Here is a 21,969-nt window from a genome sequence, read left to right on the forward strand (position 1 = left end):
GCAGCGCCGGATCCTGGCAGTTGTTGTGGCAGCCAATCAGAAGGCTGCAGCGCCACTGCTTGTTCTCCTGGCATCGGCAGTCATGCTCTGAGCGCTAGATTCCCAGGAGTTCTGGAATGTGAAGCTGCGGGGTTTAAGTAGTTGCAGCGGTTGACTCCCTTCCTGTGATGCCGCTGTCACAGCAAACGCCAGGATCCACCCGCAGCTGTCACTTCCTGTGATAGCCACTGTCATGAGAAATGACGGAATCCAGCGCCGCAGCCCACCTCTGCTCGTGGCCTTTGTTGTGACAGCGGCCGTGGCGGAGGGTTAAGTATAGCTATGTTTATTTGTATAAAGACAGACCTATTAAAGGGGATGTCCAGTTATCAGACTACATCCCTTTAACGCTCATAGACGTCAGTAGGTAAAACAGTTCTTGATGCAGTCATGTGACCCTTATTTTTCTGATAGCTGTGGGATCCAGGAAGTGGGGCACGTACTTTTCAGGCTTTTATGTCATATGGTATCCATATGCCATAAATGCTGAAGAGGAAAGTCTAGAACACACAATTTTTGCTGCATTTATAAACCCTAAAATCTGTAAAATAAAGAAAGACGATTACTTTTTTTTTTCTCTCCCGATCAGTTTTTTTGTTGCTTTAGACTTTAAATGGACTGTTCGTCTTAAAAAAAAAAAAAAAAGGATTTCGAAAAACAGATTCCCGTGACGGTGGAAGTCGGGTGACTACTGCAGCGTCACCGTTCCAAACCCGAATGCTGGGGCTACAGCCTCTGATTGGTTGGATTGGTCAGCGGCAACCTGACTTCCACTGTCTGTACAGATCGGGATCTGGGGAGGGAGGTAAGTATTTATTTTGTTTTATTGCAAACCCGACTGTTTATTTAGTAAGTCAGACAAGCCCTTTAACCATTTAATGTCTATCCAGTTTTTTCACATTCTCCCGCTGTTCAAGAGCTATTCTTTTTGCTGTCAGCATAGCCCTATGAGGACTTGTCTTTTGAGGGATAAAATGCATTTTTTTTTTAAATTGGCACTACCTAATGGCTTACTGTACCGTAGAATGAATATATGGTAAAACTTTTTTTTTTCTTTTTCCTTCAAATGGGGTGAAATAAAAAAAAATACACACTGGGGTCATGCTGCAGCAAAAATGGCCTTCACTTTATTTGATACCAAACTCAAACAGGTTTTTAAAAAAAAAAAAAATGGTTTTTTTTCTAAAAAAATTGCTTTCAATCGCCATATTTTGAGACCCTTAACTTTAGTTTTTCCATCGGAGGGGACTCTTCTCTTGCAGGGCTACCTTCAGTTCTTAATGGCACCTTTTTGACATTTTTACGGCTTTTTGATCACTATTCAATCCTATTGTTTTTAGGAGATGGAGTCCTCAAAAAGGCAATACTGGCATTTATTTATTTATGTTTGGTGGCAATCTGTACCCATATGATCTATGAAGCCAGTAATCTAAATGAAGAGTTTTTTAACCCCTTAACGCAACATAATGTAAGGTTATGTCATGGCAGCGGGGTACTTAATGCAACATGACGTAACCTTACGTTTTGTGGATGGCGCAGGATCGGAAGTGAGCCCGCGCCATCCAGCAGCAGGGGCCGGTTGCTATCAATAGCCAGCCTCCTTCTGCAACAGCGGGAGGGCCGAAGGACAGTGCTCCCTATGCACCAAAATAGGCCATGTCCTTAAGGTGTTAAAGGGGTCGTCCACTGTAGGCCATTTCTACTAAAACTATGAACACTGTGTGTTGCTCTTTGATGGCTGCTTTCTTCTTAACCTGTTTATTTTTGTAGGATGTTAAAAGGTCGCTGAAATCCCTTGTCTACTCTATGGTAGGTATATACAATTTTTTTTTTTTCTACTCCATTCATTATTATGTTAGAGGACCCCTCACCTTATAGTTGCAGTACACAATGTCATATCTATGTTTACAACTGCACTTCACTTTTTCTTCCTTTTGAGTGGCGTTTTCAGGTCCTCGCACACTTTCACTGCTTTTGTTTTTTGGGTTTTTTTTTCGATGCCGGGGCTTTAAATCCGCTGCATATGTATAGAATTTAAGACCTATTCCCAAATATGACTTATCACCTATCCATCGAAAAGTCAAGAAGTCTGATAATCAGTGGGGGTCTCATCGTTTAGAGACTTAACCACTGCTCCTGAGAAGGGTGTCCTTTCTACCCCTCTCCTCTTCGCTGTGGGATCACTGCACTCCCTTGCAGGGACATGAAGATTGAACGGCGTGGCCGTTGAGCATGCGCGTGGTGTTGCTTTATTCATTTCATTGAGGCTAACCAAAATAGCCCAGTACAAGCGCGCTATGTCCGGTAGTCCCATTGAAGATAAATGGAGTGTCCGCACGCATGCTTGACCGACGTTCCATTCCGTCTCCATGTCAATACAAGGGGGTGGAGTGAAGCCGTAGTTAGCGATAGAGGGTGGACATGGACCCCCCCCTTCTAAGGTAGGTGAGCTCCTCCCACTGGACTTAAATCGCACCCTGATCTTCAATTAGACTGCCAGAGATATGGAATGTGCGTGATTTAAGCCTGATCAGTGGGGTTCTCATCACCAAGACCCTACCGATCCAGAATAGGGGGTCCCATGTCCCCCTCTTTTACTAACTGCAACCCCCTCTGCAGTACAATATATTATATAAGAATGTTATCATGTAACTCTACTGTAATGTTAATTTGGACCTCTGGAAAAGAAAGATGAAGATGTACTGTAGTAAAAAACAGCGCAGAATTTTGTTGGTAAATTTTTTTTTTTCTTTTTTAACCTTTTAAAGTTCAACTTCCAGGAAAATGTTTGTTCGTTCATTTGTAGTAGACACCTTGTAAATGGTCACTGCACTTTAAGACCACTTGTACTAGGTCTTCGGAGGCCTGAGTGCAACTTGCATCGGACAGCACATGGTCCGGTCCACATGCTGTCTGATTGACACAGCAGACTGGCACGTCCTGTTTCTCATGGACAGGAATAGAACACGCCATGAGCTTTTTAACGTGGACCATCGGTCCGTATGAAAAAAACCATCAATTTGCATAGCCACTGCGGCTTATAATGTCCGCATGCTGTTTGTGGATTAACATGGACAGCACATGGCCCCAAGTATGGTGGTGTGCATGTAGCCTTCATATGACAGCCAGTGTGATAACTAGCAAAAGTGCAGTTATTTACCTAACATTTTTGTGCTGAAAAATCCCTCTAAATTGTTGGCCACTAGAGGTCTCCCTTCCTTCTAATTTGCTGTCCGCTATCGGTTGTTATGTGAAGTCTGTCTCTAGTAACACAAATAAAAAGACTGATAAGGGGGAGTGGAGAAGGGCAAAGACTCTGCTGCCCATAGATGTTTATTGAGCGGAGGGAGGTAGAAAAACTTAATGCAGAGATAACTGAAATTAGATATACAGACTGCAGACAAGAATACGAATTTAAAAAAAAATGCAGGATACTTGTGATATAATGGCCAGAAATGGTACATATACACACAGCAGCTTATTCCGGAAATGTAGGTGTTCTTTAAAGATCTTGCTAATCACTTTCATGTCTGAATAATCAGCTTTTACTTCATTTAATTGTATCACGTAACTCAACCCATCAAACAAGCTCCTCAGACTCTCCATGGATGCCTTGGTAAATTTACCTGATTTGCTGGGCATTCATTACCAACAGAGGCAAAGAGACATTTTTTGGAGTACTTAAGCAAAAAATACAGATTAGGTCTTTATTTGTTAAAGCCGCTATCAATTATTGAGGGCCTATCCTCAGCATAAGTAATCGCTAGTAGATTGGGCGAGGGGATCCATTGCCTGGACCCCCTTGCTGATTGGCCAGTTTCCAGGCTAGTGCACTCTTCTTGTACTGAAGTGAAATTTCAGGAAGCAGACTGCTCTGTTTTTACTGCAGTGGACAGGCTTGATATTGCAGGCATTGAAATAAATGGGAAGTTTGCTTGTAATGCCAAGCCTGGCCACTGCAGTAAGAACGGAGCTGTCTGCTTACTGCAAAAATCAGCTCAGTGCACAACACCGACTGGGCAAATAGCTGATCTACAGGTGGTCACAGGCAATGGACCCCTGCCTATCTTACTATTGATGATAAGCTTAAAATCGACTACCTCTTTAAATGCTGTGTCCTCTTTTCCATAAGATGTATCTAGTATTGCAGCTTAACCCCAAGGGTTGATGATACTGCAGGTGAAATATAACAGATAAGAGTACTGGGGGTAGTGGTGGCTGAGTTACTAAATGACCTGTATTAGACTACATGTAACTTCCCCGTGGATAATCAAGTTTTAATATCTGTCGTCTTCTCTCTTTTAGGTAGTTGAAGGTGAAACCGCTGCTGAACTGGAAAATCAGTTGGCAGGACTGGAAAAAGACAATCTGCCCATTGAATCAGTTTTAACTAAACTGCTTAGCCTCCTACGTGAAACAAAGGTAATGGTTCAGTCAGTAGTGGCGAGCATGATATTTGTGTTCAAGAAGTTCCGAGGCATCTGAGGCGCAGCTAAGGATCTGGAGGCGAAGTCTGAAGCAGTTTTTAACCGCTTCTGCCCTCTCTTTTACAGACTACTATGAGCACTATGTAGAGAATACAGGAATCGGCACTGCTGTTTCCAGCATGGGATCTGGTGATCTCATGCTCACCAGTGACCCCTGGTATGATAGAGCTTGCTCGGTCTTAGCAGACCCCAGAACGACTCACACTTATATAATATTGCACTAGGGGATGTTGTTCCCTGTAACTGGGGCTCCTACGGATGCTACTAGTCTCAGGGTGGATCACCAATGTTGGATCGGCAGGGCTCCGTGAGCCAGGACCCTGGCCAATCAGCTGTTCTTTTGCCAGTCTCCTGAGCTGATTTCTTTAGGGAGCAGACAGCTCTACTCCCACTGCTGTGGCCAAGCTCGGTATTGCAGGTCAAGTTCGCTTCTTTCAGAAATTGGCTCAGTGTATCGGTACACTGAACCGGCGAACAGCTGATCAACTGGGTTTCCAGGCGACAGAACCCCACCAATCTGTTACTGAAGATGGGCCATGAATAGTTCCTAACCGGAATTTTAAGCAAATCGTCATGAACGATACTTGCAGCCACCAGAGAGGTACATTTTAATGGGATTTGAAGGCTGTTACTTTTTAAAAAAGGTTAGTTCCCACGTAGCTGATTTGCTGCAGATTTTCCACAGCGTAGCCAGTTGGGTCATGGCGTGGTTACAAGAGGCGTGGCTACAGGCTGAGGACAGCGCTGTCCAGTGTGTTCGGCGCCTCCCCTTTCCTTTGATCCTGGAGTAGTTTCATGTGCAGCTCGGCGCCCCACATTAATGGTCAGGTAGAGCTGCAGTGAAGCAGAGCCTTCGCCACCGCTGCAATCAGCATGGCACCCCCAGAGTCTGTCCGAGTAGCCTGCAGCCAACCCTCCCTGTCCCCGGACTTCTCTTCTCTCCCACACTCCACCTACAACAAGAGGGACTTCTCCCAGCACAGGAGCATGGCGGTGTGGCTCTCCAACCTGCACCATCCGGCTCTAGCACTGCGGTCTGTGGACACCGTCATCTCCTAACTGGAGAAAGGATCTGTCATGAGCATGTGACCAGTCATGTGCCAGGGTGAACCGGTGCTGTGTGTAGTACCAGCAGCCTTCGGGGTTGAGTGGGGGAACCCCAGTTTGCGGACTGCGGTGCTGGAGCCGGACAGCTGACCTGTAAGGAAGGGGAGGATGTAGACGTCACCCACCTCCAGTGATAGGACCCAGGGTGGTCCACACCTGCCACACCTCACTTCCTACGCCATTGCTTACTGTATTTCTACATGGGGCAAATTTTACGTGAATTTTCAGTGCAAACCCTCTGCAATAGCAGCAAATTGGAAGAGATTTTAAAAATCGTGTCTGCTAATTGTGGAAAAAAATTTGTTGCAAAAATTTGACCTGTTGAGCGGATTTTGGATCTGCAGTATGTCGGTTACAGCATCGGATTTTTAATGCGGATTCCACCTTTCCGAATGAAGGGATGAATTCCGCACTGAAATCAGTGTCAAAATAGACACCAAGTGATGTGGATCTGCTGCAGAATTCCACAGCAAATTGCCCCCTTTGCGTACTTCTCAAGGGAACCTATCGTCAGCTCTTTCCTATGCAATATAAGCTGCACATGTAATATTGTTCTCAATGAGATTATCATATCCCTATATACGGTTGTTAAACATGCCCCCTTTACAATCCACTTGAAATTTTCCACGCTGTAGTCAAAGTAGGCAAAAATAATTAGATTTTCTGCGCACAGGCACGCCAGGCATGCCTCCTGATTTTGGTGAACAGGCAAATTTATTTCCTAGCCTCTGATGAAATTCTGCGCAGGCGCTTTGTCAGAGGATGCCTGAGCTTGCTTACTAACATCCACCTTGAGACCGGCTTCACACGGGCAATGAAATATGAGCCCCATTCTTTTTAGTGGGGTCATACACATGAGCAATGTTTTATTACATGGCACCGTAATTGTCTTCAATGAGCGGTGCGATGCGAGAGCAGGCAGAAGATAAAACATGTGCGTGTTCTCGCATTGCTGCCGGCCCCTATTGAAGGCAATGGGAGACACTGTGCGATCCCTGCATCCCCGAAGTGATGTAAGGCTCTTTTGCCACGAAAATTCCTTGCATCCTTAGGGATTTCACATGGCTGGTAAGCACCATATTGGGGATTCACAGCCCCATATCGCGCTTACCGATGTGAAGTTGGCCTTATTTGCCCTCTCATCATATGCTGAATGCGCATGCGAATTCACTGCCATTACTTGCAGGGTCACCTGACATGAGATGGGGAACACAGACACGCCTGTCAGTTATTGATGATGACTACATAGCTCCTGTCACACAGTTATAAAAGAGGACATCACAGCTCCTCCTCCTGACTGTATGCTTATGGTCTGTAGCTTTTTTAGAAGAATATAGAAGGCAATGATTACGCTATTCCCACCCCCCAACCCCCCAGCAGGCAGAATGCTATATACTCTAGAAAATGCTGTGCTAATGCATCATGGGATATATTTGAAAATGAAAGTAAAATCGCTCTCAAAATGGTGTCTAAGGCCAACTGCACACGAACTGATCCGATTCCGCATGCAGGAGCCTGCAGCGGAATCCAGCCCTGACCGCAACCGGCATCCACGCGTACCTGTCACTTTTTTTAAAAAATCTGTACTGCGAATGGCTGCGGCGAGCCTCCGTGAGTCATGTGCACGACAGACTTAAATTAAAAAAAAAAATAAAATTTTCCCCTCTACAGGTACCTGCGACCTATCCGGCATGCCAATTGCAGAATGGCTGCAGGTTGTTAGTACACTATAGTAAATGCTGCGATTTTTATTTTTTTTTCCTTCCTTCCACTCACGGAAATAGCAATTGGTTTCCACGAGCGTGCAGGAAGAACATGCTACAAACCGTATTTGCTGCAGATCCATGATATGGATGCAGATAGCGGATTCTGCACTGCAAATCTGGCCGTGTGCAGCTGACCTAACTAGCATCAGTCAGGGTTCTCCTGCATGAAAGTGCCTGTAATACACACAGGAGACCTCCAGAGTGACAGGCGATCGGGAACGGGATAGAAAAATGTGTTTGTTTTTTTTGTTTGGTTTTTTTTTTAATTTATTTATTTATTTATTTTTTTTGCTGGAGTGGCCCTTTAAATATAATCGTCTGACACCACCTGCTCTGTAGAGAGAACTTTTCAGCTGTCATCTCATTCGTTGCAGGCCGGATTAGGCTGGCTGTAGATCTGATGACTGTTGGACACCCGCCAGTCATCCCAACAACAGGAGTGATAGTTAAGTGGCGGAGGTGGAAAGCACCAGAGATTTCCTCCAGCTGCCTGCTTCTATTCACTGTGAACAGGCAGTCATTCAAAGATGAACGACTGCCTGTTTATACTGAGCGAGAACTCTCTCACAGCTTGCTTTATATCAGTGAGGTTGAAGCAACCCAACTAGCGACTGTCATTTCTTGCCCCATACCCTGTTCGGTCACGCTTTTACCTGAGATGCCTATCATTATAAATTGTGTTTTGTTTTTTTTAATCTATTTTTAGCTGCTAGTTGGCCCATGGAAAGCCACCCTTCCGATGAAAGATGACACCTAAATATAGATAACGCATGGTGCACCATTCTCAATAGGTGATGGTCAAAGCTCACCTCCTCCCCTTCTCTGCACAGGTCATAAAGCATGCACACAGCACTCTCCCATAGGAGTCAACGAGTACTGTCCAGTCTACAGGTTCCCTCCCTCTCTCCCCTTTTAGAAAATCATAACTCCTTTATTTATCCATCAACGTAGCTGTATAAGGGCTTGTTTTTTGCGGGACAAGTTGTATTTTTCAGTGATACTATTTAATGTATCATATAATGTACTGAAAAACGTAGAAAAAAATTCTAAGTGGAGAGAAATGGGGGGGGGGGGGGGTGGTTGACAGCGGCATTTAAAGGGTCATGGGCTCCGATGAGCCGCGCGGCTTATCGGAGCTGTTGCCGCCGGGTGACTGCTGTAAGAAACAGCCGGCACCCGCGTTGTATGGAAGGAGATCCCCTCGCGATCTCCCTTCGTACATATCCTGCAGCTGCAGGTTGTGGAAAAACACAATAGGCCGGTCACTAAGGGGTTAAAGCGCATCTCATTAACTGCAGATGAAGCCAGATGGTTGGCCCCTTAGCCATGTACAAAGAATAAAATTGTCGTATGGAGTGTTTAGGAGTGAAGCAGTTAAGTTCAACATCAGCCCGTGCGAGAACACTCGGCGCTGCGGTTGTAAGCAACAGGTCTGATAGGACTTGTCATCCGTGCAGAGAGTCCGCTCAGAGCCGCAGCGCTCTTCATTTCTATCTATATTGTCAAGCAACAGATATGTGTTTCCGATGATTTGCAAGTCAAATAGAGGCATTTTTAATGCTGGGATTGAAATTCCATTTTCCCGTGGAGGCAAAGCATTTTGCGAGATAAAGGTATTCATACTATCCGCCACCAGACATCCAGCTGCACTTCATATTCATTTCTCGAGAGCGTCTACAATTTATGGGATATCATCAGACTTTTGGGGGCAATTTCTTGTTCCAAGCGATTTTCATGTTTTTTTCTTTTTTTTTCCTCCGGCAAGAAAATGATTGCGGCGGTGTCTTCTGTATCTCTGGAAATCCACTTTTAGATTACTTGGTTGTGACAACATTACTGATAACATAGTATTTGAAGCCTGAGATAATTTAAAGGTTTAGTCCTCGACAGGCTGTGTTTAGAGGAGCGTTCCGTTTTGTGCCAGCGACATTTTAACTAACCTTTTCGTACACGCTTATCGCTCACCGTAGTCAGTAATTGTGTTCTGTGTTTAAACGGCCCATAGATGTTGTAGTCCAGTTTGGGTGGATGTTTTTTTTTTTCCCGCCCTTTGTTTTATTGTTTTATTCTTTACCTATAGTTCTATAGTCAACTGCATTCTGTAAAATAGACCATCAATACTCAGCAATGACCATAACTAATGGCGGATCAATGACGGGCAACAACCCTAGGTTTAATCCATCATCCAATAAAGGAGCAACCCTTTAAAGACCCATTTTCTGTCTCCACTGGTGATCTCTAGAAACCCTATGTGGATGGAGTGATGCTGTACATTCATCACCCCCACTGTGTTCACTGTCTATGGAGATAGCTGATCGCTGCACTTGGCTGTCTACCTTCTTCTCATAGTAGCGGTGGACACATATGCATATATTGCTCCTTCTACATGAGGCTTTTGGGGTACACCATACTCAAATTCTTCATCGTTCGGCAGCTGTGATAGTAAAAATGTCTTTTTAGTGGGATAATTCATCCAGAAATCCTAATAGTCTAGTAGTTTCTGCTTTCAATGGACTTGAGGTAACTTTTTAAAGGGGTTGTCCATAGAGATGAGCGAACGTACTTCTTTAGGGCTATTTCGCAATCGAGCATCGCTATTTTCGAGTAACTGCCTACTCGGGTGAAAAGATGCGGGGGGCGGCGTGGTGGAGCGGGGGGGGGGGGGGGGGTGGCATAACGGTGGAGCTCTCTCTCCCACCCCCCCACTCCCCTCTGCAACCCCCCGCTCACCCCGGTGCCCCCCGAATCTTTTCACCCGAGTAGGCAGTTACTCAGAAAAAGCGATGCTCTATTACGAAATCGCCCTAAACGAGTAGGTTTGCTCATCTCTAGTTGTCCATTTGTTGAGCGAAAAACATAGCCACATATACTAATCCCTTCCCAATGTGTGCCCTACACGTATGGCACAGTGGAACAGTATTTCCCACGCCCTGCTATACATGTGCAGTGCCCATTTCAAAGCGCCTCAGAAGCTGAGCCCTCCTATAACAAGTGGGATCGGAGCTGTGACTGATAGCCGTGGCCCTGCTTTAGCCGCCGGGATCAGAGTTAACTTTTGGTCTTGGCAACTTGACTCTTTAGGCTCTATTCACATCTACATTGGGGCATCAATCAATAATGGAGCAGAGAAATGGAATGACTGATGCCCTAATAGAGATTTGAACTCTGGATCCCATGCCACGGTCGATTGTGACCGCAGCCCTCTTGCAAGTGCGATCAAGGGATGTCTTCAATCTACTGTGGGTTCATTCCAGGACAATTCACCCAAAATGACCCAAGGGGTAACACATAAGTCTCAGATTTTTTTAACGAAACTTTACACGTTTGTTCAATACTAGACTGTAAACTTAGTCAAGTTTCAGATCCATTAGGCCATGGGGTCAAGAAATACAGGGGGGGGGGGGGGGTGATTTTTCTAAAGGCCACCAAGAACAGTTTTTTTTTTTTTAAATTATATCTCAAACTATTGTGTTCAGGAAGATGAGGTGTCATTCCAACCTTAAAGGGGTTGTCCCGCGAAAGCAAGTGGGGTTATACACTTCTGTATGGCCATATTAATGCACTTTGTAATGTACATTGTGCATTAATTATGAGCCATACAGAAGTTATTCACTTACCTGTTCCGTTGCTAGCGTCCTCGTTTCCATGGTGCCGTCTAATTTTCAGCATCTAATCGCCCGATTAGACGCGCTTGCGCAGTCCGGTCTTCTCCGTGTTGAATGGGGCTGCTCGTGCTGGAGAGCTGCTCCTCGTAGCTCCGCCCCGTCACGTGTGCCGATTCCAGCCAATCAGGAGGCTGGAATCGGCAATGGACCGCACAGAAGACCTGCGGTCCACCGAGGGTGAAGATCCCGGCGGCCATCTTCGCAAGGTAAGTAAGTCACCGGAGCGCGGGGATTCGGGTAAGTACTATCCGTTTTGTTTTTTTCAACACATGCATCGGGTTTGTCTCGCGCCGAACGGGGGGGCTATTGGAAAAAAAAACCCCGTTTCGGCGCGGGACAACCCCTTTAAGCTTAAGTAAAATTGGAACAAAAGTGTCGACTCTTTTTTTGGAACTGAGGCACTTTTGAGAGGGCTAAAAAAAAGTGTGTGTATATATCTATATCTCATAGAATTGAAGTTTCTTACCACAGATTTCAGGAAGGCATTCTTCAGTCTCCTGATAACCATCTCCTGCCTCCTAGACCCATAGCAGCCAGCTGACCTTTCACTTTGAGTAACCCTTCAGTGACTGATCCTACCTACCCTATCTGCAGTCTAGACTTTTCCCTCCCATCTTCCTTCTTATTACTCTTTCCTTGCTCAGTTTGCTGAATCCTGCTCCATCCCCAGCACACAGGCAATCTGCTACAGTCGGATGAGGCTGAACTTGTAAGCAGAGCATTTAAGTCCTAGAAGGAAGCCGTGCTGCTTGGTAATGTGCAGTTATTGTAGCTGTAGCATTACTGAGGAGGTAAACACTGAGAGATTATGTACAAGTGAATGGAAAGTAAGTGGACTGAGGACATAACTGTTATAATGTCAGGAATGCAGGTGTCCAGCTTCACAGTGAACTCTCAGTGCACAGAGATGGTCCAATGGATTTCAATATTGAGATGTTTATATACATTCTAGTGATGAACTAATGTGCAAAGTTTCATAAAAATCTGAGATGGATGGGTGTTACTCCTTGGGTGGTTTGACCTGGAATGACCCAATGGCCGATTGGGCCCTCTCAGAAGCCTTATTTTCAGTTTAAAAAAAAAAAAAAAAGATAGCTTGAAATAGGGGGCTCTGAAGATGCTGCAGTGTCCAAATACGACTGCAGTAAAATCTGCCCTCCTTCCCTTCTGAAACTGCTGTTTGGTCACATGGCAGTTTATGTCCACATGTGGGGTGTTTCTGTAATTAGGAGAAAAACCACCCCACGGTTTGCCAAAGTAGGTCTCCAATTGCCCCCCCCCCCCCCCCCCCCCCCCCGTGAAAGTGAAAGCTTTGTGGCAAATTTACGAAGACTTTCATTTTTCATTTCCATGGGGTTGTCCAAGTTGTAGAATTCCTGTAAATGCAGTTCTCCATGCTCTAACATTAAAAGCATATACCCATCGCTCGCCGCTGTGTCCCGTTGGACATTTACAGGCTACCCCACCCTGCCTATGGGTCGTCACAGGCGCTGCAGCCAATAACTGAGTTTATCGATTGATGATGGGTTGTCTCTGGCATTGCAGCTAAGCTTCATTGAAGTGAATGGAACTGGTCTGCCGTACCAGGCACAACCCATGGACAGGTGTGATGCTGTTTTTGGCAATCAGCCATGTTTTTTTCCCTCCTAAGTGGTTAAAAAAGACAGTTGCATTTCTATACTGGAATTGTATTTAGTGGTTATATATTTTCTATCTAGACCTAAGGCCAAATGCTCACGGGCGGACATTCCATGGGGGTGTCCCACAGAATTTTCGCCCGTGCCCACTGCCATAGGATTGCATTAGATAATGCAATCCTATGCAGACAGTCGCGATTTGATCGCATGGTAAATAAATCGCGGCATGTCCTATTTCTGTGCGAGACTCGCACAGAAACGTTACTGGTGACGCATCGGCTCATGTCTGCGCATGTGCGGCTGTGCGACAGCCGGCGCAGAGCAAGACGCCGAGAGGAGGTGAGCGCTGGGTCACTGCAGGGGCTCGGCTCGCATCCTTTTCAGAATTCTCGCAGCGGGATCTGACCCGGCTGTCTGCAGGAGGCCTAATAGAACGGTTAGCGGTTTTTGTTTATAGTCATTTTACCATGCCTATAAGGCTTGTCACGGTCAATCCATTTTTGCTTTTGCGTGAACTTACCTTAATTTTGGAGGGGAGCCTTCAGCAGTTCTAAGTTGTAAAATGTACACCAACAATGGAGAGAAGGGAGAAAAAGATTAGCTAATTGTTACCCAGTCATGTCCAGAATGAGGGGCTCTATCTAGATGTCCAGAATGATGGGGTGACACATGAGCCACTTCTAATAATTGCAAACAATTGTAACAGTTTTCAACTTCTCTGTGATAACTTTCTGCAACAAGTTATCTTTTTTTCTTAAAGGTGTTTTCCAGGAGCTGAAATTGCTTCACTGCCACCTTGTACTTCCTGGTTGCTTCTGACCAGGACATGTGACCTCGGCAGCCAATCGCTGGCTATATAAGGTCATTACTGTGGAGAGTGATTGACTGCAACAGTCATAGGCTCTGGTTAGAAGCAACCAGGAAGTACAAAGTAACTATGAAGCAATTTTAGGTAGTGGAAAAACCCTTTAAGTAGATTGTACCGGAATTGCAAGTTATCCCCTATCCACATGGGATAATTTACTGATTGGTACAGGGGGTCTCACCACTGTGACTCCCACCAATCTCAAGTACGAGGGATCAGTGTCCCCCGTCATCCTCTCTGCAGAGTTACTGCACCCTTGTAGTAGGAGGAGACTGAATGGAGTAGTGATCATACTGTTGCTCCTTTCACTTTCAATGGGACTGCTTAGGTGCTCAAATGGGTGCCACTTGGCTGCTTCCATTATCCCCATTGAAATGAATTGAGCCGTGACTGCTCATGCTCGGCCAGCGCTCCATTCATAGTGATGGGCAGAGTGGGGACCTTAAGAGTCCCATTCTTGAGGTTAATCTAAGCCTTGAGACCCTCACGGATCAGCAACTTATTCTGTACATACTACCCAATCAAGCCATTAAAAAAAAAGATTGATCTCTTATGCCATAAATTGACAGATCAGGAATATGCTTAAAGGGGTTGTCCCGCGCCGAAACGGGTTTTTTTTTTTTCAATCCCCCCCCCCCGGTCGGCGCGAGACAACCCCGATGCAGGGAGGTAAAGAAAGCTTACCGGAGCGCTTACCTTAATCCCCGCGCTCCGGTGACTTCAATACTTACCGCTGAAGATGGCCGCCGGGATCCTCTGTCTCCGTGGACCGCAGCTCTTCTGTGCGGTCCATTGCCGATTCCAGCCTCCTGATTGGCTGGAATCGGCACGTGACGGGGCGGAGCTACACGGAGCCGGCATCCTGCACGAAAGGCTCCATAGAAGAAAGCAGAAGACCCGGACTGCGCAAGCGCGGCTAATTTGGCCATCGGAGGGCGAAAATTAGTCGGCACCATGGAGACGAGGACGCCAGCAACGGAGCAGGTAAGTATAAAACTTTTTATAACTTCTGTATGGCTCATAATTAATGCACAATGTATATTACAAAGTGCATTATTATGGCCATACAGAAGTGTATAGACCCACTTGCTGCCGCGGGACAACCCCTTTAATTTAATATTTGCTAGCCATGAACATGCTGCCAACTGAGTAACCATGATCAATATCTGTAAGAGCTAAGATATATATGTACACAAAGTGTGCCCATGATGGTCAAATATCTTCATTTTTTTTTCAGGATTTGCCGAAAGCCCTCCAATTAAAATCTAAATATGAAGGCTCCTTTACCTTCTACATGTACATGAAGCTACTGTCTTTATGCTGTGAAGAAAATGATCCAGTCGAGCTGCTAAAGTTGAAGAAAGAGATGTAAGTAGTCGGAGACGTGTGTCCTCATGGGTCTTCCAGTCCATTCGTCGTACGTGGCAGACATTGATCCGGGGTAATCGCCGCGAAGGTTTAATGATGGTGTGCCCTTCACTCCGTTATGACAGCTCAACCAATACGCACAAGGTTAAGACCTGTGAATTTACAAAGCATTATTGACCTGTCTGGGATCCCAGGCACCAAGTGTCTTGTGGAATCAGTTCCTAGTGAGTTGATGGCTTCGGTTTCGCTTCAGTGCCCAAGAATGGGTGTGTGCAGACAATGTCACCAAGTCTTCAAGAATGAACTAAACGGGAAAATTATATATATATCTATATCACTCAGCTTTATAGTGTTCAGAGCTCCATTTTATCCAGTACAGAGCTCCATATCCCCTACACAGACATACTGTATAATTAACCCTTTCCAATCCACTGTCTGACGTCTAAAGACATTTTGATTGAAGGCTGTACTGCTTTGATGTCGGAAGACGTCCGGCAGGGTATTCTTACTGTAGATTACTGTCCACTCTGTTATCGGGGGCCTCTCCAGCATGTCACATACCGCAGTACTGGCTCTAGCCAGTAGATGGCGCTATTGTATAATGGCAGAAAGAAAAGGCCCCCTAGGAAACCCTGAATCCAAAATTGGATTGCAAAGGGTTAAAGGGGTTGTCCAAGGGGGCAAAGTTATTACTAGACCTGCAGTGTTGAAACCTCCACTTCTGGCCTAGATTGGAGACCAGGTCTTGTGTTATGGCCCCTCTTTCTGTGCTTGTTGAGTCATTGTAAGAGGTTGGCTGTTTCATCCGTCCTAATAGTGAAGCAAGTCCTTAATTAAGCAAGTCCCTTTTTTTACCTCTGCATCGGCCTTGATAGAGAATGGGGCTGGCTTGGCTATTGAGATGAGCAGCACAGCCAGCCCCCTTGATGTGACAAGGCCATACCATGTGACCTGGTGTTTGAATGGGGCAAATGTGCAGGTTCCGACGCCGCTGGTTCGAGTAGGGATCATTAAATGACGGTGTCTACTAATTTCAGAAGTGCAATATAATGGCATAAGAAACCGCTGACTCGCCCCCTCCTAGTTCTTATGGCTGCTCATGTAAACAGAAGTAAAACTTTTTTAGTGAACAATCCTCAGTGCAGTTGCCTGACTTTGCATTGTACCTTTCTCTCAGCTTATAACATGCTGCTATGGATGTCTGGAACTGCAATAGTGCTGTCCATATCACAGTGGTCCAGTTGGATATTGCAGCGCTCTCCCATTGAAGTGAAAACCAAACCAGGTCACTACTCTACACATGGCACTTTGACATCTATAGTAGCATGTCCTCAGCTAGAAGAGAGCTGCAATGTAAAGTGGGACAGCGCTAGAAAACTTCCGACCATGAACTAATCAGCAGGGATCCCGAGCGGTGGACCCCCACTGATCTGCTATTGGTGCCCTATCATGAGGATAGTTTGCCACCAATTTTGCTCCTGGAAAACCCCTCTGAACGCCCAATGCTGGCAGCAAGCAGTAGGAATGTTCTCTTTTTTTTTTTTTCTTCTTAAAAGGGTTCTCCCATTTCTAGTTCATTTCAGACAGCTCCGTACATTGTGCAGTGGCTCAGATTGGTTCAGCAGGCTACATCCTATTGAAGTGAATGGGACTCAGCCTGCAGTACCTATCTGGGCCACTGTGCAATATCCGGCGCTGTCGCAAAACAACTAGAAGTGGAAGAACCCCTTTAACTCTATGGATATGTAGTAGATTGGTGTTCTGCAGCATGGAAATGTGGTTCCACCCACTATAAATGTATATTAAAAGTCAGTTTCCGGGCGAAAACACATTTTTATATCCCTGCCCCCTTACCTGATTGCTGTCACACTCTGGAATCTTCTTTGTATATTGCACTCCTTTTCATGCAGTGCAGCCTCCTGCCTGATGCTTATCAGGCAACATCTTGATACTAAGATTTCTTACCCTGCTCATTTTCTCTATGCCCTGCTATAACTCCCAAGATGCATCAGCTCAGCATCACATGACCAGCTGTTGCATAATTAAAGGGGTTGTCCCGCGAAAGCAAGTGGGTCTATACACTTCTGTATGGCCATATTAATGCACTTTGTAATGTACATTGTGCATTAATTATGAGCCATACAGAAGTTATTCACTTACCTGCTCCGTTGCTAGCGTCCTCGTCTCCATGGTGCCGTCCAATTTTCAGCGTCTAATCGCCGGATTAGACGCGCTTGCGCAGTTCGGTCGTCTTCTTTTCTGAATGGGGCCGCTCGTGCCGGAGAGCGGCTCCTGGTAGCTCCGCCCCGTCACGTGCCGATTCCAGCCAATCAGGAGGCTGGAATCGGCAATGGACCGCACAGAAGCCCTGCGGTCCACCGAGGGTGAAGATCCCGGCGGCCATCTTCACCAGGTAAGTAAGAAGTCACTGGAGCGCGGGGATTCAGGTAAGCACTATCTGGTTTTCTTTTTTAACCCCTGCATCGGGTTTGTCTCGCGCCGAACGGGGGGGGGGGGGGGGGGGGGGGGGGGGGGCTATTGAAAAAAACAAAAAACCCGTTTCGACGCGGGACAACCCCTTTAATGGAAGAAAAAGACTGGAGTGGCCCTTTAAGACATAATTCTGCACAGCATCGTTATGGCGGGCCTTCAGGAAGCTGAGATGTAGAAGCTGCTCCGGGTCTTGCCCTTCTCCCTACAGGGTCTCAGGAATCATTTTTTAACTCTCTCTAATCCTGAAGAGCTGCTGTTCATGGAGTTCGCACATTTTAGCTGTGCCTGCGACACAGAGGGAAGACCCCCCCCCCCACCAAAGAGCTGCTGTATCTCAACTACTGGGACCCGAGGATGTAGTGGGAGATGAGATGTCGGGCCTCGCTGTGGCTATTCTATTCAGTGACAGAAATGTATATTGTCCTTTTCGTCATACTATATTATTGCTAACCATTTTATTTTTGCCTTTCTCCCCCACCGTAGTGACCAGAAAGGATTTAGTAGTATTCCGACGACTGTGAAGTACATGATGATCTTAAAGGTCCTCGTGGAGAACAATTTAATAGAAGGTACACCGCTTCTTTACATGCATTATTTTGTATGGTGAACGTATCTTGGCACCAAAATAATAATAATAAAAAAAAAAAACCCTAAACAACCCCCCCTGACTTACAGTTAATGGTATATCATGCCCCGGAAAGTGCTTGAACATTTTGCATACAAATTTGCATGTGAATTCACCCAGAGCCGCTTGGCCAGTGCAGGCCATTAGTTTTAATGGCTTGGCAGGCTTGTCATTTACATTTGCACAGCTCAGTGCCTTTTGCATTTCTGTAGCGCTCTTTTTTTTATTAGCATTGCTGTTTGGATTGAGTTTGAAGATCATGACTTATGGCATAAATTGCGTATGTGCCCAGACTAATGGCTTTGTTTGTGCTTTAAGGAGGTCTGATGGCTGAACGGAAACCTTTAAAACTGTAACCTTCTAGGAAAGGGACAGTCGCGGCCCCTGAAGTGTGCGCGCCTGCACGTGTGCTCATACACATACGCGCTGTTATCGCTTCTATATCATTAGATTGGCTTTTTTGTTTTTTTTTTTTTCCCCCCCAACACAGTTGCTACTAAGGTAACTTTTGTCCTTATTTTACTTCTGGGGAAACCGAAAAATACCAGAAGTAAATGCGTTACATTCGCTAGGCTTACAATTAGTTCTCCATTCTGCATTTGATGGGGGTTCAGTCATTTCTGAGTATTTACCAAAAGCCTGATAAAGAATAGGCCAAACGGTAAGGGCATATTTGCTGAGACCAGCGCTCTCTTGAAGAGGTTGTCTGCAACTTTTTTTTTTCTATTTATGACTAGAGATAAGCGAGCGTACTCGCTAAGGACAATTACTCAAGCGAGCATTGTCCTTAGCGAGTACCTGCCCGCTCGGAAGAAAAGGTTTGGGTGCCGGCGGGGGGCGTGGAGCGGTGGGGGAGAGCAAGGGGGAACGGAGGGGATATCTTCGCGTCCCCCCCTGCTCACTGCCGCAACTCACCCGCACCGGCACCCGAACCGTTTCTTTCGAGCAGGCAGGTACTCGCTAAGGACAATGCTCGCTCGAGCAATTGTCCTTAGCGAGTATGCTCGCTCATCTCCATTGATGACCTATTCTCAGGATAGTCCAAATAGATAGAAGGTAGAATTAACTGTATACAAATGACTGGTGTAATGGATTACTGGTGCACGCTCCAGGTAAGGATCCTGACTCTGGGTTCAAGGATAGCTAAGTGACTGTAGAAACTCCAGGAACAGCATATATGGTGCAAATTCTACCATCAATTAAGATGCAACTTGATTACTCCACAATAAAAGCTGCCAGCTATCCTCAGGATAGATCATCAATACATGATTGGCAGAAACCCCACCAATCAGTTGATTACAGTCACCACTATGGTTTGCTGGAAGCACACTGCGCTGACCATAGCATAGCGCCCTGAGTTGGTGGTGTAGGTGCAGCTCCCGCTAATAACAGACAGATGATGGGAAGGGGGGAGAATTGGGAATGTTTAATTTCAGCACCTACTTTTTTTCTCTCCCCAAGAGATAAGCACTGCCAATTCTGTCGAGCCGTGCCCCCGTGACGCAAAGCCCTCAGAGTCAAACGTCAAAGTGCATTTATTTGGAAACACTGCGGCAGTTCAAAAGAAAACAGATGGGGATGACGGGCATTCCTGTCCCGGGTTCATGCTGCCTGCCGTTCGGACATAATGAACCTATTGACACAGTCCCTAAACTGAACCAGGGCTTACAGCCTTTTACACCAGTTTCTGGTGTAAAAAAAAAGTTTTTAAAAAGTCACAAACTTTTGTGCAAGTGGGGATTTTTGCACTGCCCTCACTTTTTTGTTTAAAAAATGAAATCAAGAGGGTGGGCTTTTTTGAGGGGTTGTGGCCACCCCAGACCAACGGATTTACGTATCATTTACGCCAAAAACTGGCTCAAGTTATTCCAGAAATGTACATAGGTCGCACCAAGCATAGATGTCGGTGTAGGTGCATGCAGAGCCGAAATGCACCTAATACATGAAGAGCCGTGCACCTATTCATATATTGGGTGTAGCTGAATAAATCGTATTAAGACCAGTGCTTAAAATACTTTCTTTAAAGGGGTTCTGACATGAATAATGTTTTTATGCTTTAGCAGCCATTGTTCCCTGGTTTGCCTAATGGACACAGGGAACCCACGGTTTAATGGCTGCTAAAGCATAAAAACCTCATACTTACCTTTTCTCCTGTTGTTGTTGACATCGGGGGGGTCATCTCCCGGCAGGCGCTGCTCTTCCTCTTCTTCCTCCACAAGCCGCGCCGCTCCGGGATCTCGCGCATGCGCTGTGGAGAGGTGCCCTCTGACAGGAGTCAGGACGAGCCGCGTCTCCACTGCGCACGCGCAGAATCTCGGAGTTCAGCGAGGACGGACGGGCCGCCCACAGCAAGCACTGCTTGTGACGTGCTTGCTGTGGGCGGCCCGTCCGTTCACCTCAGAAGTGACGGACGGAGCAGAGCAGGAGCAGTGATTTTGACCGCTCCTGCTCTGCTTCTACAAGCCACAGAAAAAGGAGCCGGCTGGAGGAGACATGCCTGGCGATCGGTCCTAGCGAGGCAAGGTGAGTAAAATTTTTTTTTTGTCAGAACCCCTTTAACCCCTCCCGTAGGTGTATGAGGGAACAGGGGGAAACAACTGTTGGATGAATACATGTCCACAGTTGGTGTCCAGTACGGCCCGCCTTAGAGTTGCCCACTGTCGTAAGATGCAGCAAATTTGTTAAAAGATGCATGCCTCTTAAGTATGTTGATTCACTGGCTATACTATGTGCCAAAGGGTCAAATCGATGCCAGCTGTCAACTGCCATAGCTTTGCACTGAAATGTAGTCCAGTTTATGGCTTAGATTTGTCCAGTTTTGGGTGGCCATGCCCCTTCAGGTAAGCTCGCGGCTCACTTTTTGTAGAGGAGGAGTTACAAGGGCTGAAGATAAAAGCCAAAAAGTATGCCTTGTGCAAATTTGCCTTTGACGCCATAAATATGGGGCACAGCCCTTGATGACATTTTTCCCATAGTTTCCATGTGATGCAGCAGATATGGCATAAGACGTTACCCCGAATCCTGTCTCACATCTGTGTCTCATGCATTCCTGTAAAGTGATTTGCCATTTGCTTCTCTGATAAAACTGGATGGCAACTCTTGTTGCAGTTTGCCCAGTCACCGGCCTTGGGTTAGATGGCATCCTCTGCAGAATTTTATTTTGGCACCCTCTCCATCATAAGAAAACAATATGAATTGCGCTGATAGACATTGTGCAGAAAGCAGCAATATAGCCGCAACCCCATACCAGAACAGCTCACTGAATAAATACAGCACCAGAACCAAGCACAGTATATAAATATGATTCCAGAACCAAGCTCCTGTCATAAATAGATCTCTAAAACCAAGCTCATAGCATATGTATGTTAGCAGAGATAAGCAATTGTGTTGCAAGGACAGCGGCACCTCGGAACATCCAGAGGGAAGGAGGCCGAGCTGGGAGGAGGTTTCATGTAGCTCCCCAAGACCCTACGGCACAGAGAAGGTCATCTGATCAGGCAGGCTCAAGCGAGGGTGATTGCCCTAAGCCTATGTCCGCCTGGTACCCCCCACAACCCCACTTCCCCACACACTCCTTCCCGTACAAACAGGGGGCCGGTGCCCTGCGCGAACACATGGGTCACACATAGCTAATGCCAGCCATGATTGTTACCCAGCTTTCCCAGGAACAGATAAGGGACGCTTCCTGTTTATTATGGCAATAAATTCTTAGTTTTCAGATGTACGTCACACAGAAGGGACAGTGTTAGAGCTTTAGCCACATTTCAGGGGTAATTCATATTTAGGAGGAGGGGGGGGGGGGGTAAGGCTTGCTTTGCAGAAATGGCGCCACTTTTATCCATGGACCTCGTCTGATATTGCGGGTCAGTCCTTTAAGCTCATTGGAGATGAATTGCAATACTAATTCAACCCATTGA

General features: G+C 46.1%; 1 protein-coding gene across 1 annotated transcript in view; it reads left to right on the forward strand.

The window, feature by feature from the left end:
- The window catches only part of LRPPRC (leucine rich pentatricopeptide repeat containing), a 156,899-nt gene that overhangs the window by 54,336 nt on the left and 80,594 nt on the right, over positions 1-21,969 (forward strand). The window contains exons 19-22 of the mRNA XM_066595564.1: positions 1,810-1,848; positions 4,345-4,461; positions 14,804-14,934; positions 17,911-17,996. Of these exons, the coding sequence (XP_066451661.1) occupies positions 1,810-1,848; positions 4,345-4,461; positions 14,804-14,934; positions 17,911-17,996 (373 nt within the window). The remainder of the gene's footprint in view (positions 1-1,809; positions 1,849-4,344; positions 4,462-14,803; positions 14,935-17,910; positions 17,997-21,969) is intronic.

This window comes from Eleutherodactylus coqui, chromosome 3 (genome assembly GCF_035609145.1).
Source record: "Eleutherodactylus coqui strain aEleCoq1 chromosome 3, aEleCoq1.hap1, whole genome shotgun sequence".
NCBI lineage: Eukaryota > Metazoa > Chordata > Amphibia > Anura > Eleutherodactylidae > Eleutherodactylus > Eleutherodactylus coqui.